Source organism: Sorex araneus, chromosome 2, assembly GCF_027595985.1.
Source record: "Sorex araneus isolate mSorAra2 chromosome 2, mSorAra2.pri, whole genome shotgun sequence".
Classification (NCBI taxonomy): Eukaryota; Metazoa; Chordata; class Mammalia; order Eulipotyphla; family Soricidae; genus Sorex; species Sorex araneus.
In genome coordinates this window covers 227443102-227456419 of record NC_073303.1, presented here as the reverse complement: position 1 = coordinate 227456419, position 13318 = coordinate 227443102, and the positions used below count along the sequence as shown (strand labels likewise).

Sequence of the window (13318 nt, the reverse complement as noted above, 5' to 3'; positions counted from 1 at the left end):
ACTTAGATTCACTGTTAGCATTACCCAGCCCGGGGCAGATGACCAGATCTTAAGAATCAAGGCCAGCAAAGATTGGAACAAATAAGTGGCTATAGACTTTCTGGGGAAGAAAGAGAAGCAAAAATGTAGAGAACAGCTGAAAGCAACTTGAGCAACACAGTGAAGAGCACTTATATGGCATGTGTGAGGCACTCGGTTTGACACCTGACACTGTAAAAAAAAAAGTATTAGACTGATACTACCTATCAAATACCAATGAATAATGAAATATGGGCCACCTATATTTTCTTCTTTTTATCCATCTTCTATGATGAACATGTATTTCTTATATAATCTAATTCCATTACAACCATGTGACCTTGGGCAAGTTTCTTAATTTCTAAAAATTACTATGGGGGTGGGGGGCAGAGAGACATTATGTCCAGTGGGTAAGCTGCCTGCCTTGCATGCAGTTGACCTGGGTTCAATCTCTGACACCACATATGGTCCCCCAAGCCCTCAGGGAGTGCAGAGCTAGGAGTAAGCCCTGAGCAACAGCAACATGTTGTCCAAATACAAAAATACAAAAAACAACTCTTCCCTCTATGGTAAAGGGCTATTGTAGAAAAAAAGAGAATTATGTGTAGTGTAGTATTTGGCATAAAGAGGCACCCCCCCACCAAATGTTGACAATTATTATTAACATGTTGAAGCTGAAGTGTACACATTTGAATTTGGCTTAACACAAATTGCACTGTGAGCATCAACGTGTTAAATGGGTTTCCCTCTCTAATCTCCAGCAATACCTCACAATTACAATCAATTATAGTGCTCAGTCATCTCCCAAGCTTTCAACTTCCTTCCTTCCTTCCTTCCTTCCTTCCTTCCTTCCTTCCTTCCTTCCTTCCTTCCTTCCTTCCTTCCTTCCTTCCTTCCTTCCCTCCCTCCCTCCCTCCCTCCCTCCCTCCCTCCCTCCCTCCTTCCTTCCTTCCTTCCTTCCTTCCTTCCTCTTTCTCGCTGTCTCTCTAGTCTTCACAGTTTCAAAGTGGATTTGGGGAACACAAAGTAAGGTGAAAGTCTAAATGATGTTATTTGTGTCAGGGGGTTATTTGTTACCCCTGTCTTTCTAGACTAAGTCAAGGGGAATCAAGGAGGTTACACGTTTTCAAGGGCCCCACTGGGAGCTATTACTACCAGTCTCCTTTCTCAAAGTGACATTGAGCCCACTGTTCTATTTACCCAGCAATGCTGAGAATCTTGGCAGATGTTACCTCTGGGTTGGCTGTCCAAGCATTCAAGTGAGAATTGGGATGAGTCTTGGCACAGCAATTCTGAAATGTTTGACTTGGGTTAGTCTCTTTTCTCTTTGGGTCTCAGTTACTGCAACTTTCAAATGAGAGGCTTGGTCAAATGAGACTTAATATTTTAATGTAAAATCTTGGCGGGAAACAGGTGAGAGGCTGGAGAGACAGTACAGTGGGGAGGGTGTTTGCCTTGCATCTGGCCAACCCAGGATAGAAACAAGGCATCCCACATGGTTCCCCAAGCACCACCTGGAGTAATTCCTGCGTCAGAGCCAGGAGTAGCTCCTGAGCATCACTGGGTATGGCTCAAACTGACCCCTTCCCCCAAAAAATAAGCAGGTGAAGGCCACATATGGTCCTCTGAGCCCTGCTAGGAGAGATCCCTGAGCACTGAGCCAGGAGTAAGACCCCACACCAAAACAAATAATAACAAAAAAAGCAGGTAAAGATATGGACAAGCTGGATATAGAATCTCCAAGGGAAGAAATTCCTAGACTGAGAGCTTTTCAGAACTGTACTAAGTCATTATGGAGATGAGTGTTTAAGTGGCACAGATTTCAAGCAGTGCCATGTCCTCGTATCTGAAAGGAAACTGAAAACACAACAGATGGTATATTTCTGCATTCTAGGGATAAACGAAAGAAAAGCAGGAATACATTTCTGAAAGTCCAGATTACTGGGCCAGAGACAGTAGAGCAGGTGAGGTGCTTGTCACAGCCTACTTAGGTTCGATTCCCTGTACTGCATATTGTCCCCTGAGCCCTGCGAGGAGTGATCCCTGACCAGAGAGCCAAGAGTAAGTCCTAAGCATGGCCCCCTCGCCAAACCAAAACAAAAACTCAACCCCAAACCAAAACCAAACCAAAGAAAAACAATTCAGACTACCATATCACCTGATCTCACTATTTGCCAATGGAACAAATTTCACATACCTCTGGTGTGTTTCTTTAACTTGCCTTCATGGTAAAATGTGTTCTTTTGTTTTATGTTGTTTGTTTTGAGGTCACTCCCAGTGGTGCTTGGGGGACCATGCAGTACAGAGGATCGAACCTGCCTATCCAGCATGCAAGGCCCTTTGAACTATCTCCCTGGCTTCCAAAATGTTTTCTTTCCACAATGTTTATGTGAATATTCTTCCTGTTCTTCAGGAGACAATGTTGATATTTTTGAGTCTAGTGAATATTAAAATCACCTTCCATTAATTGTTGAAAAACAGGTAAAATCTGAGTATCTAGAATTTAATTTTAAAAATATTAGCTATTTTTAAAAAAATAAACATACTATCATTATATAAGATTAGGAGAAACTATGCGGATATATATGGGGACTCCTTATACTATTTCAGCAACTCCAAGTGTTTGGTGCCAGGTAAGCAATCCAGAACCTCAAACATGAAATGAAATGTACCACTGAGCTACATTTCTAGCCCCCCAAAATGACCTTTTTTTAAAAAAGAGTAGTGGGCAGTTTATACATAGCCCAGCAACTTGGGTTCAATCTCCTGTACCACATATGATTTTCTGAGCACTACCTGGAATGTTTTGCATGTGGGAGATCCAGGTTCAATCCCCAAAACTCATGAGGTTCCTACACTTCTAGTAACTCTGAGCACCAAACCAGGAGAAGAGACCTGAGTCTGACGGGGTGTGGGCCTATAGACTCCACCAGATGAAACCTAACTCTATGAAACATCTTCCTTCACCTATTGCTCTTTCTTACACTTCTGAGTAAAGGGTTATGAAAGCTCAGGTCCTAGAGTTGCTATTTCTATTACTAAAACAAGTTTAGTTGCTTTTTAAAAAAATTCATTCTATTTCTATTACTAAACAGGTTTCTTTGGGGCCAGGAGTGATAGCACAGCAGGGAGGGCATTTGCCTTGCATGCGGCTGACCTAGGTTCTTCCAGCATCCCATCTGGTCCCCTGAGCACCACCAGGAGTAATTCCTGAGTGCAGAGCCAGGAGTAACCCTTGTGAATCGCCAGGTGTGACCCAAAAAGAAAAGAAAAACAAAACAAAAACAGGTTTGTTTGTTTTTGTCTTTGAAGTTTCACATGGTAGCACTGGAGGGAGATCTTAAACTTCAGGGCCGAAGCGACAGTACAGTGAGAAGGATGCTTGCCTTGCATGAGACAGACCTGGGTTCAACTTTCAGAACCACATATGGTATCCTGAGCCCTTCAGGATGATCCCTTAGTGCAGAGTAAGCCCTGAGTACCACCAGGTGTGGCCTAAAACCCCAAAAATCAAACAACAAACACAAAATCTGCAAGCCACGGGCTATTTCTATTCTGCAGAACCCTGTGTTCTCTTGAACACATATTTCTCTTTCTCTTCCCTCACATACATCTAAATTTTTTTCAATTAAAAACTACTTTCCTTCACTAATAAAAATCCGCGACTTCTTTTTATTTTTCTTTGACAAGTTATACCTATTATTTTAAATTTCTTAGCAAGGTGGCTTAAGCCATATTTATCATTATTATTATTATTATTACTTTGACAGCCAGTGTGAGGGAGGGGAGGCTTTAAGTGGGGCTGAGAAGGCCTCGGTGCAGCAGTGCTCGGGGGCCCCTCACATGGCCCTGGAGATGCTTGGGGAACCCTGACTGGCTTCCTGCAAGGCCTGCAACTTAACTCTGTCTCCTATTGTACTAGCTCTCCTTTCCATACAGTTTTTTCTTTACCTTTTCATATCCTCTTACCTTAGCTGTCAAATATGACAGACATGTCTGCTTTCTTTCATTTGGTCTTTCTAAGGTTCTTTTCTTCCATGGTTTCTGATCATGCCTCTCAGTTTCTGTTCCCTGCTCCTTCTATGGTAAGGTCCCTAAGTTTCTGACCTCAGCCTTCTTTGCTCATTTTGTACATTTTCTGTAAATGATGTCATCCACCTTCTTGTTTCACCTACTAGTTATCTGCTGCTGACATTTAACTCCAGTCAAATAGCTCTCATTACCTACCATCCTAACTGGATAGCCTCCAGGCATCATAGACTCATCCTTGATCAAGGTTCAAATCTCTGCTCTCCATTCTCTAACCATCCTTTCCATGTTTTCCATCAGGATGACTTGCAATAATGTTCTTGTGTGTGGGTGTATGTGTGCTTTTATCATTCAGAGATGATCAGGGTTGTTCTTGGTTCTGTATTTGGAGGCATTTTTCTGGTAGTGCTCAGAGACCATGTAGTACTGGGGATCTAACTTTGACCCCCCTCTCCAGCCCCTCTTTTTCCTTTCCTGGCATGTGATCAAACCAATGGCCTCACAGACAACGCTAGTAAAAGCTTTACAGTTGCGCTACAGCTCTAGGCCTCAGAATGATTTTTTTTTTTTTCCTTCAGGAAGAAGTGGAAAGAAGCCCCCTCCCCTTCAGTGCTCAGGGGCTGTTCCTGGTTCTGTGCTCAGGAGTGACCCCTGGAGGTGCTCATGGGACAATATGTGTGCTGGAGATTGAACTGTGGTCGGCCTCAGACAAGGCAAGTGCCTGACATTCTCTTACTGACTCTCCTGCCCCAACAATTTTCTGTCAAACATGCCTCTTCTCTTGCCTCCATGTTGTGTGTTTCTTCCTCTGCCACTTCTTTGTCCTCCTTGATTTGTGCTCAGATTCAGTCAGGCACCATTTCTTCAAGGAAACCCGCCTTGATGTGGCCCAGTCAGCTATTGGGTCCCTCCTAAATTCTGCACCACTGTTACCACTCCCAAAGCCTCTGGAATATTTCTGAGATATGGTGCCTATTGCACTTGGATTGTAAATTTTATTTTCCCCACTATAAACAGTCACCTGATGGTAGGAACCATATCTTTTCCCCTTTTATGTTCTCAGCACATGACATCTAAGAGATGTTCCATAAATGTTTGTCTCACTAATGGTGTCAACTTCTCTCTTCCCACTACATCCTGAAACCATTCCAATCGGGCCTTTTTCCTTGTTCCCCAATAGCATTAGATGTCGTGACCCTCATGTTGCCAAATATGGGGTTACTTTCAGCTACTCTCTGTGGTTCATTCTGTTGATAATGCTCCTTACTGCTTCTCTCACTTCTCGTACCTTGTTCTCTTATTTCTACAGCTAATTCACCAGTTTCTCTCTCATTTCCTCAGCTGGTTCTCTGCGCCTTTAAACATCAAGGTCTCAGTCTTCAGATCTTTCTTCTTTCTCTGTGTTCACTTGCTAGGTGAGCTCATGTATCTTTTACTTTTTTTGACAGGTGGGGGGAGGTTCAAGGGAGTAGCTCTGTAGTGGTCCTCTGGAGGTCCAAGACCAGGCAATTCTTGGCCAATTGGACCCTTAGACCACTGGTTCAATCCAAGGGCCTAAGGGTCTGATGCTGAAACAACTTGATTTCCTTAGCTTTGCAGAGCAGGGTTACATGGCATGAGGGACAGCATGTGGCAAGAAATGAGAGTATGTATTCTTTCTTCTGTCTGAAATGTCCTCCTGGGCTCTGCACAAATATCTTCTCAGGGGCTTTTCCTTGACTACACTCAATCCTGCTAACCTGCTTCACCATTACATAGCACTCACCACCACCTGACACAATTTCTTCACTGTCTCTCCCTCTAAATCATCAAGTCTGTGATGGCAGATGTTCAGCTATATCTGTATCGATGAAACATAACTCCAGGAATACTTTCTAGATGAAGATAGGGAGGAAAAGAAGAAAGAAGGAAAGAAGGAGGGGAGAAATAACGAGAGGAGAGAAAAGAAACTAGAAATTGAGTGAAGTGATCAAAGTATTTTCTTAAAGTGCACCAGAGGAGTTCATGTTCAAAGTACTGGAAAATTAAATCAAAGACCTAGTCAGCAGCATCTTCTTAGAAAAAAATTGACAGGGGCATTTTACATACTAATTTAAATAAGTTAGGTATTGAAAACTGCCCAAAGGATCTTTTAAAATGCCAGATAAATTAAAGAATTCTTGCCCGAATACATGGGGTTCCTCCCCCCACCCCAAGATTAAATCAAGAATTTCAAAAGAAATACACTACCCAGCTCAGCTGGAAGTTAGCCAGTGGGGAGAGGAGAGAATGGGGTATAAGCAGGGCACTTGTTCTGAGGTTTCAGCCTTTGATGAATCCTGCAGCTAAGAAACTTGCTAACTAGTCTGGGTCTAGAAAGACTGACTCTTTTAAACAAAGATCCCTGGAGGGTGACAACAGCTGCGGCCATTTAGATTCATACATACAGAAAATTCTGGTTATTTGATTTGGGAAAAAGTGGTGACTATGGAAACCCTGTACTCTAATTTGAGCAGGAGCAGTAAACCATTTACTAACCTCAGTCAAAGCCCTCGGCCTTTTGTCCTTCACTCAACCAGGGAAAGAGAAAAGTGGCTTCAAAAGAGAACCTCAGTGAAAATATCAAACTGCCTGCACCTGAGCCAAGTTCTCCTGAGCAAATGCTCACAAATCAGACCATCTGGTGAAAAGACCGAGTCCCCATGGAGGCTGCAGGTGGCCTGGCCACACAGGCTCTGTTCATGAAGTCCCTCTCACAGACCCCGGGGCTTCAGATACTCACACTTCTCTTTTCTGTGTTTGCTTCTTCAGCTGCTTTCTGGTACCTTCAGAGAAGGGGGGAGAGAATATTCTCAAATTAAACTTACATTTTTTACTCTTTCAGTCTTTAAGCAACAAAGGGCTTCTGCCAACAACTGTATTAAATCAACTCTATCAAAGCAGCCTCAGAACAGCCCTCACTTCCAGAGCTGGTCCAACTATCTGTTCTGATATAATTGAAAGATGTATCAGTGGATCAGAGAAACTCTTGGAAACTGGATACTGTGGGGTATAAGCCCTAAATTTCATCACTTATGAACTGTGATCTCTTGCAAGTTACTTAACCCCTCTCTAAGCCTCAGCCTCTTGACTCAGAACATGGCATTACATATCTATTTCCAGGGTTGCTTGGAAGATAAAATGAGATCACATATGTAATAATACTTTGGAATCAGAGAATATGGCATTGCATTAATCCTATAATATAAATAAGCCTGAACTTTATAACTTGTTTATTGTTGTTGTTTTGGGGCCACGCTCATACTCAAGGCTGACTGCTGGCTTTGTGCTCAGGTGCCCATATGGAGTGTTGGGGATCAAACCTGGATTAGTCATGTGCAAGGCAAACATCCTACCTGCTCTACTATTGCTCTGGCCCTGAACTTTATAACTCTTGCCAGTCAAATGATCAAGGTAATAATACTGCTTGTACATGAGTGAACTTAGTCTAAGTTTTTGGTGTTGTCAGATTAGCTCAGATAAATGTATTTGAGGGCATGCACATCTTTTAAATAACACATAAAATGTCCTTAGAAGAAATTACAAGTAGATCAAACACTCCCGAAATTCATAAGGTACAATAAACCCCTTGAATAGTTAAAGCAATCTCTGGGAAAAGAAGATGAGAGGCATCATTTTCCCAACTTCAAACTGCACTACAAATCAGTAGTAATTAAAATTAGCATGGTACTGGAATCACTGTATCACTGTCATCCCGTTGCTCATTGATTTGCTTGAGCGGGCACCAGTAATGTCTCCAATGTTAAACTTATTATTACTGTTTTTGGCATATCGAATATGCCATGGGTAGCTTGCCAGGCTCTGCCATGCGGGTGAGATCTCTCAGTAGCTTGCTGGGTTCTCTGAGAGGTGTGGAGGAATCTATAATAAAGGAGCAAAAAATATGAAGTGGAGCAAGGAAAGCATCTTCAACAAATGGTGGTGAGAAAACTGGTCAGCTACATAGAAAAAAATAAATAAACTAATACCTCTTTCTAAAGCCATGCACAAAAGTCAACTCAAGGGACTGGAGAGATAGCACAATTGGTAAGACATTTTATACATCCTACTTGAATTCTATCTCCAGTATCCCATGTGGTCCCCTAAGCAACACTAGGAGTAATTCCTGAATGTAGAGCCAGGAGTAACCCCTGAGCATTGCTGGGTGTAACCCAAAAACTTAAAAAAAAATTAGAATCAAAATTGATTAAAGACCTTGATATGAGACCTGAATCCATAGGTACATAGAACAAAATGTAGGTAGAACTCTCCATGACATTGATGTTAAAGTCATCTTCAAGGAAAAAATACCAAAATACCACTGACCAAGCAAATGGAAGCAAAGATAAACAAATGGGACCACATTAAACTAAGGTGCTTCTGCAGTTCAAAAGAAACAATGACCCTAATAAAAAAGACAGCACATGGATTTTTTTTTTCTTTTTGGGTCACACCCAGCGATACACAGGCCTTACTCCTGGCTCATGCACTCAGGAATTACTCCTGGCGGTGCTCGGGGGACCATATGGGATGCTGGGAATTGAACCCGGGTTGGCCCCGTGCAAGGCAAATGCCCTACCCGCTGTGCTATCGCTCCAGTCCCCCAAAGACAGCACATGGAATGGGAGAAATTATTTACTCAAAACTCTCCTGGTAAGGGGTTAATATTCAAAATATATAAGGCACTGATAGAATTTTACAAGAAAACATCCAACCCCATCAAAAAATGTGGAGAGGAGATGTACAGAAACTTCCTGTAAGAAGCAATCTAAATGGCCAAAAGGCACATAAAAAAAATGCTCTGCATCACTAATCATCAGGGAGATGCAAATCAAAACAACAATGAGATATCATTTCATGCCACAGAGATTGGCATTCTTTCAAAAGAACAAGAACAACCAGTGCTGGCATAGATGCAGGGAGAAAGGGACTCTCAATTCACTGCTGGTGGGAATACTGACTTGTCCAGCCTTTTTGGAAAACAACATGGACATTTTTCAAAAACCTAGAAATTAAGCTTCCATATGACCCAGCAGTACCATACCTGGCAATATACCCTAGGAGCTCAATATGGAAACAACACAAATACCCAAGAACAGATGAGTGGATAAAGGAATCATCTACTCAATGGAATACTATGTAGTTATTAGGGAAAATGAAGGCATGAAATTTATTTATATATGGATGCACCTGGAGAGTATCAAGCTGAATAAAATAAATCAGAGAGAGCGGGACAGACATAGAATGATTGCACTCACTTTCAGGATATAAAAAAACATAGTATGAGATTAATACCCAAAGAGAGTAGAAATGAGGGCCAGGAGGACTGGTCAAAGATTAGAAGTTTACCAGAAGAGTGTGGGAGAGTACAGTTAGAACAGAGAAAGGACCCTATGACAATGATAGTTGGAAATGATCACTGATTATTCTGGACAAGAACTGGGTGCTGAAGAGAAGTCAAGTGATATGCATGATACTATTTCAGTGGCAGTACTGCAAACAACAGTGCCTCAAAGGAAAAAAGAGGGTGGAGAGAGAGAAGGAAAGTATCTGCCACAGAGGCAGGTTGGGGATGGGGTGGGGTGAGGAAAATTGGTGACATCATTGTAGGAAATGTACACTGGTGAATGGATAGGTGTTGGAACATTATTTGACTGAAAAAAATCATGAAAAACTTTGCAACTGTATCTCACGGTGATTTTACTTTTTTTAAAAAAGTAAAAAGATGCTTACATTACAATTTGACAGTTAAAGAAAAATATTTTACTCTTTTTCATATGCATAAGAGCTAAGTGAAATGAGCCAGAAAGAGAGGGACAGACATAGAAAGATTGCACTCAACTGTGGAATATACAATAACAGAGTAGGAGACTAATACCCAAGAATAGTAGTATAAAATACCAGGAGGTTGGCTCCATAGTTTGAGGAAAGTCATCCCAGATAGAGAAGGGGACACCAAGTAAAATGTGATTGGAGATCCCGCTCGGGAAGGGAGATGCATGCTGAAAGTGGACTAGAGACTGAACAGGATGACCACTCAATACCCCTATTGCAAACCACAACACCCAAAAGGAAAGAGAGAGATCAAATTGGAATGCCCTGTCACAGAGACGGGGTGGGTTGAGGGGGATAGGATTAGGGGGGTGGGAGGGATACTGGGTTCATTGGTGGTGGAGAATGGACACTGGTGGAGGGATGGGCTCTCAAACATTGCATGAGGGAAAAACAAGTACAAAAATGTGTGAATCTGTAACTGTACCCTCACTGTGACTCACTAATTAAAAAAATAAATTCATATGCATAAGAGAGATACTTGAGAAACTTCTATGTGATAAAGCAGTCATTGGTCCTTTGAGCAACATTTTTCTTAGTAATGCATAAAACAGTGACATAGTCAACTGTATGGCATCTAGATTTGATATACTTATTTTAATTTTATTATTACTTTGGTAATTCTATGTTATTATTACTTAAAAGATTTCTGAGAATAACTGAACCCCAAGGTTTTTCATTTTGGCTATACCGGGTGGTGCTTAGGGGTCCTCTGGGAATTGAATATGGAGCTCTGAAAATGTGCTCAGCTGTTGGCCACTGAAGTCTTATGGCTTTTCCTGAGGACATCAGGTTGTCTGTATTTGATGACTACAGAGGTCCAAACTGCAGCAAATCTCCAGACCACCCAAAACTATCTTCACCAAACTTCCTTAACAACCCCTTAATTCAGCACTGAAAGAGCACCATCACTTGAAGAATTCTTATAATAAACCACTCATGGGTCAGCATGCTCAGAAACGAGTCAGCTAGAATAACTCAATCCAGAAAAGAACATCTGGTGGGCTGGAGAGATAGTACGGCATGCGGTTTACCTTACATGAGGTCGACCTGGGTATATGTTCATCACCAGACTTTGTACAATAACCAATATATGGATACACCCAAATGTCCAACTACAGATGAATGGATCAAGAAGTTGTGGTATGGGTGCGGGGTTCTGGGGAATGGACAAGAGGGAAACTTGGGGACACTGGTGGTGGGAAATGTACACTGGTAAAGGGATGGGTGTTGGAACATAATTTGACTGAAACCCAATCATGAACAACTTTGTAACTTTGTATCTCACTGAGATTCAATACAAAAATTTTAAAAAATAAGTAGTTGTATACAAACACAATGAAGTACTATACAGCTGTAAGAAAGAACAAAATCATATAATTTGCAGCAACATGGATGAAACCAGAGGATATCATGCTGAGTGAAGAAGGAAAGGGATAGATACAAATAGATCTCTCTCATACATGAGACTTAAAAATACACAGCAAGGTAGCAACAAAGATTCAAAGGCAACATAATGGGAGAACTGATCTACATGACTGAGTATGGGGGGTGTTTTGGAGGTAGGATTATGGGGTCCTAGGAAGAGAGAGGGGCTACACTGGTGATGGGCGTGGTGTTAGAAATATGTGCATGACAAACCATTATTAATAGCATTGTAAACCAGGTTCATTTTTCTTTTTTTTTTTGCTTTTTGGGTTACACCCGGCAATGCACAGGAGTTACCTCCTGGCTTTGCATTCAGGAGTTACTCCTGGCCGTGCTCAGGAATACTGGGAATCGAACCCGGGTTGGCCGCGTGCAAGGCAAATGTCCTACCCGCTGTGCTATTGCTCCAGCCCCTAAACCACAGATTCTTAATGAAAAAAATTTAAAATAACGTTACATTTATAAACAAATTTATAATTTGATATTTTGGAAAGAGACTCTCTGCAGAGTCTCTTGCCCGCACACCTGGCTGTCTTCCTCGGGGCCCCTCGGAGGGGATGGGCTCCAGCTTCCCTCCCTATCCCGAGCAGAGCTCCTGGCGGTTGAAGACCACCGGAACCTAGCTACAGCCATGCTGGAGGCCCCTCTCCACACGTTCGGACAGGCCTCATGCATGAAGGTACCCGCAGAGGAACCCAGGTGTGTGTAATCCCATCAACGACCAACATCCAGAGACTTAACAGCAAGCTCCCAGATACCTTTAGCCTACTTCTCCCTCTGGGAGAAACTGGCAATCTTCTGAGAGTTTCCTGCCCACATGGGACAGGCTTGCAAGCTTCCCATGGTGTATTCATATGCAAAATCCAGTAACAAGCTGGATCTCATTCCCCTGACCTTTAAGAGCCCCCAGTGCAACATCGTTAGGAGGGCCCAGTCGAGATGGACTTCTAAGATCTCAGAGAAAGGACGAAATGAGATGTTACTGAGCCCGCCTGAGAAATCGGTGATTAACGGGATTTCGTGATTTGTGATTTTGGAAAAAACTCTGAGGAAAAATATTTAACAATGAAAACAAAACCATAAAGAGGAAGTATTTATTTATTTACTCAAATCACCTGTTATTTATTTTTCCATTGGAATTACACCTAGCAGGGCTAGGGACAATCTTGGAGTTGCCGGGGGTGACGGAAGCTACTGCTGTGGTGCCTGGGCGCCTAGATGTCAAGGGGTGACGATCAGGGCCTCACAGAGCTAGGCATATACTCTTCCACTTGACTTATCTTCACAGTCCACAAAGCCAACTTTCAATTAATAAACATCTTTGTAAGCCCAGAACTTTCTGTTTTGTTTAGTTTTGCTCTACAACCGAGCAGTTTTCTGATAGAATAGGTTAAAAGGACTTCCAAAAATTTCTGGCATTTCCTTCATCATAAAAATGAAGAAAATGGAACTAGAACTACTGTTGAGTGACAAGCTAGAAAGATATCTGCAATTTCTATTATAGACAGAAAAACTAATTTTCCTAAAATTAAAAAGCATTAATTTTTCTAAAACAATGGGACTATGACCACCACCACTAACGACCACAACAAAAAAAGATAAATAGAAAAATTGAACACAGGTACAGAAAAGAACATCAAATGCGTCAAGTGGCCCTTACACACTCTGCTCTGGGTGAATAATGTTTCCTCGTATACTTCACAGTGAGACCTGGGCTGGCCTATGCCTTCATTAAGGCAAGAATTTCTTTTAAGGCAGCTCAGATTGAAAAGGGACCACCAAGTAAAGGGTGCTAGGAGGGCCTGCTCGGGATGGGAGATGCAAGCTAAAAGTAGATTATAGACCGAACATGATGGCCACTCAATACTTATATTGCAAACCACAACACCCAAAAGGAGAGAGAGAACGAAAGGGAATGCCCTGCTACAGAGGCGGGGTGGGGGTGGTGGGAGGGATACTGGGATCATTGGTAGTGGAGAATGGGCACTGGTAG

General features: G+C 42.2%; 1 protein-coding gene across 2 annotated transcripts in view; it reads right to left on the bottom strand.

The window, feature by feature from the left end:
- Positions 1 to 13318, bottom strand: part of LIMA1 (LIM domain and actin binding 1) — a 113618-nt gene that overhangs the window by 41678 nt on the left and 58622 nt on the right. For both annotated transcript variants that reach the window (XM_055129095.1, XM_004601813.2), the window contains exon 3: positions 6809 to 6851. In XM_055129095.1, the coding sequence (XP_054985070.1) occupies positions 6809 to 6851 (43 nt within the window). The remainder of the gene's footprint in view (positions 1 to 6808; positions 6852 to 13318) is intronic.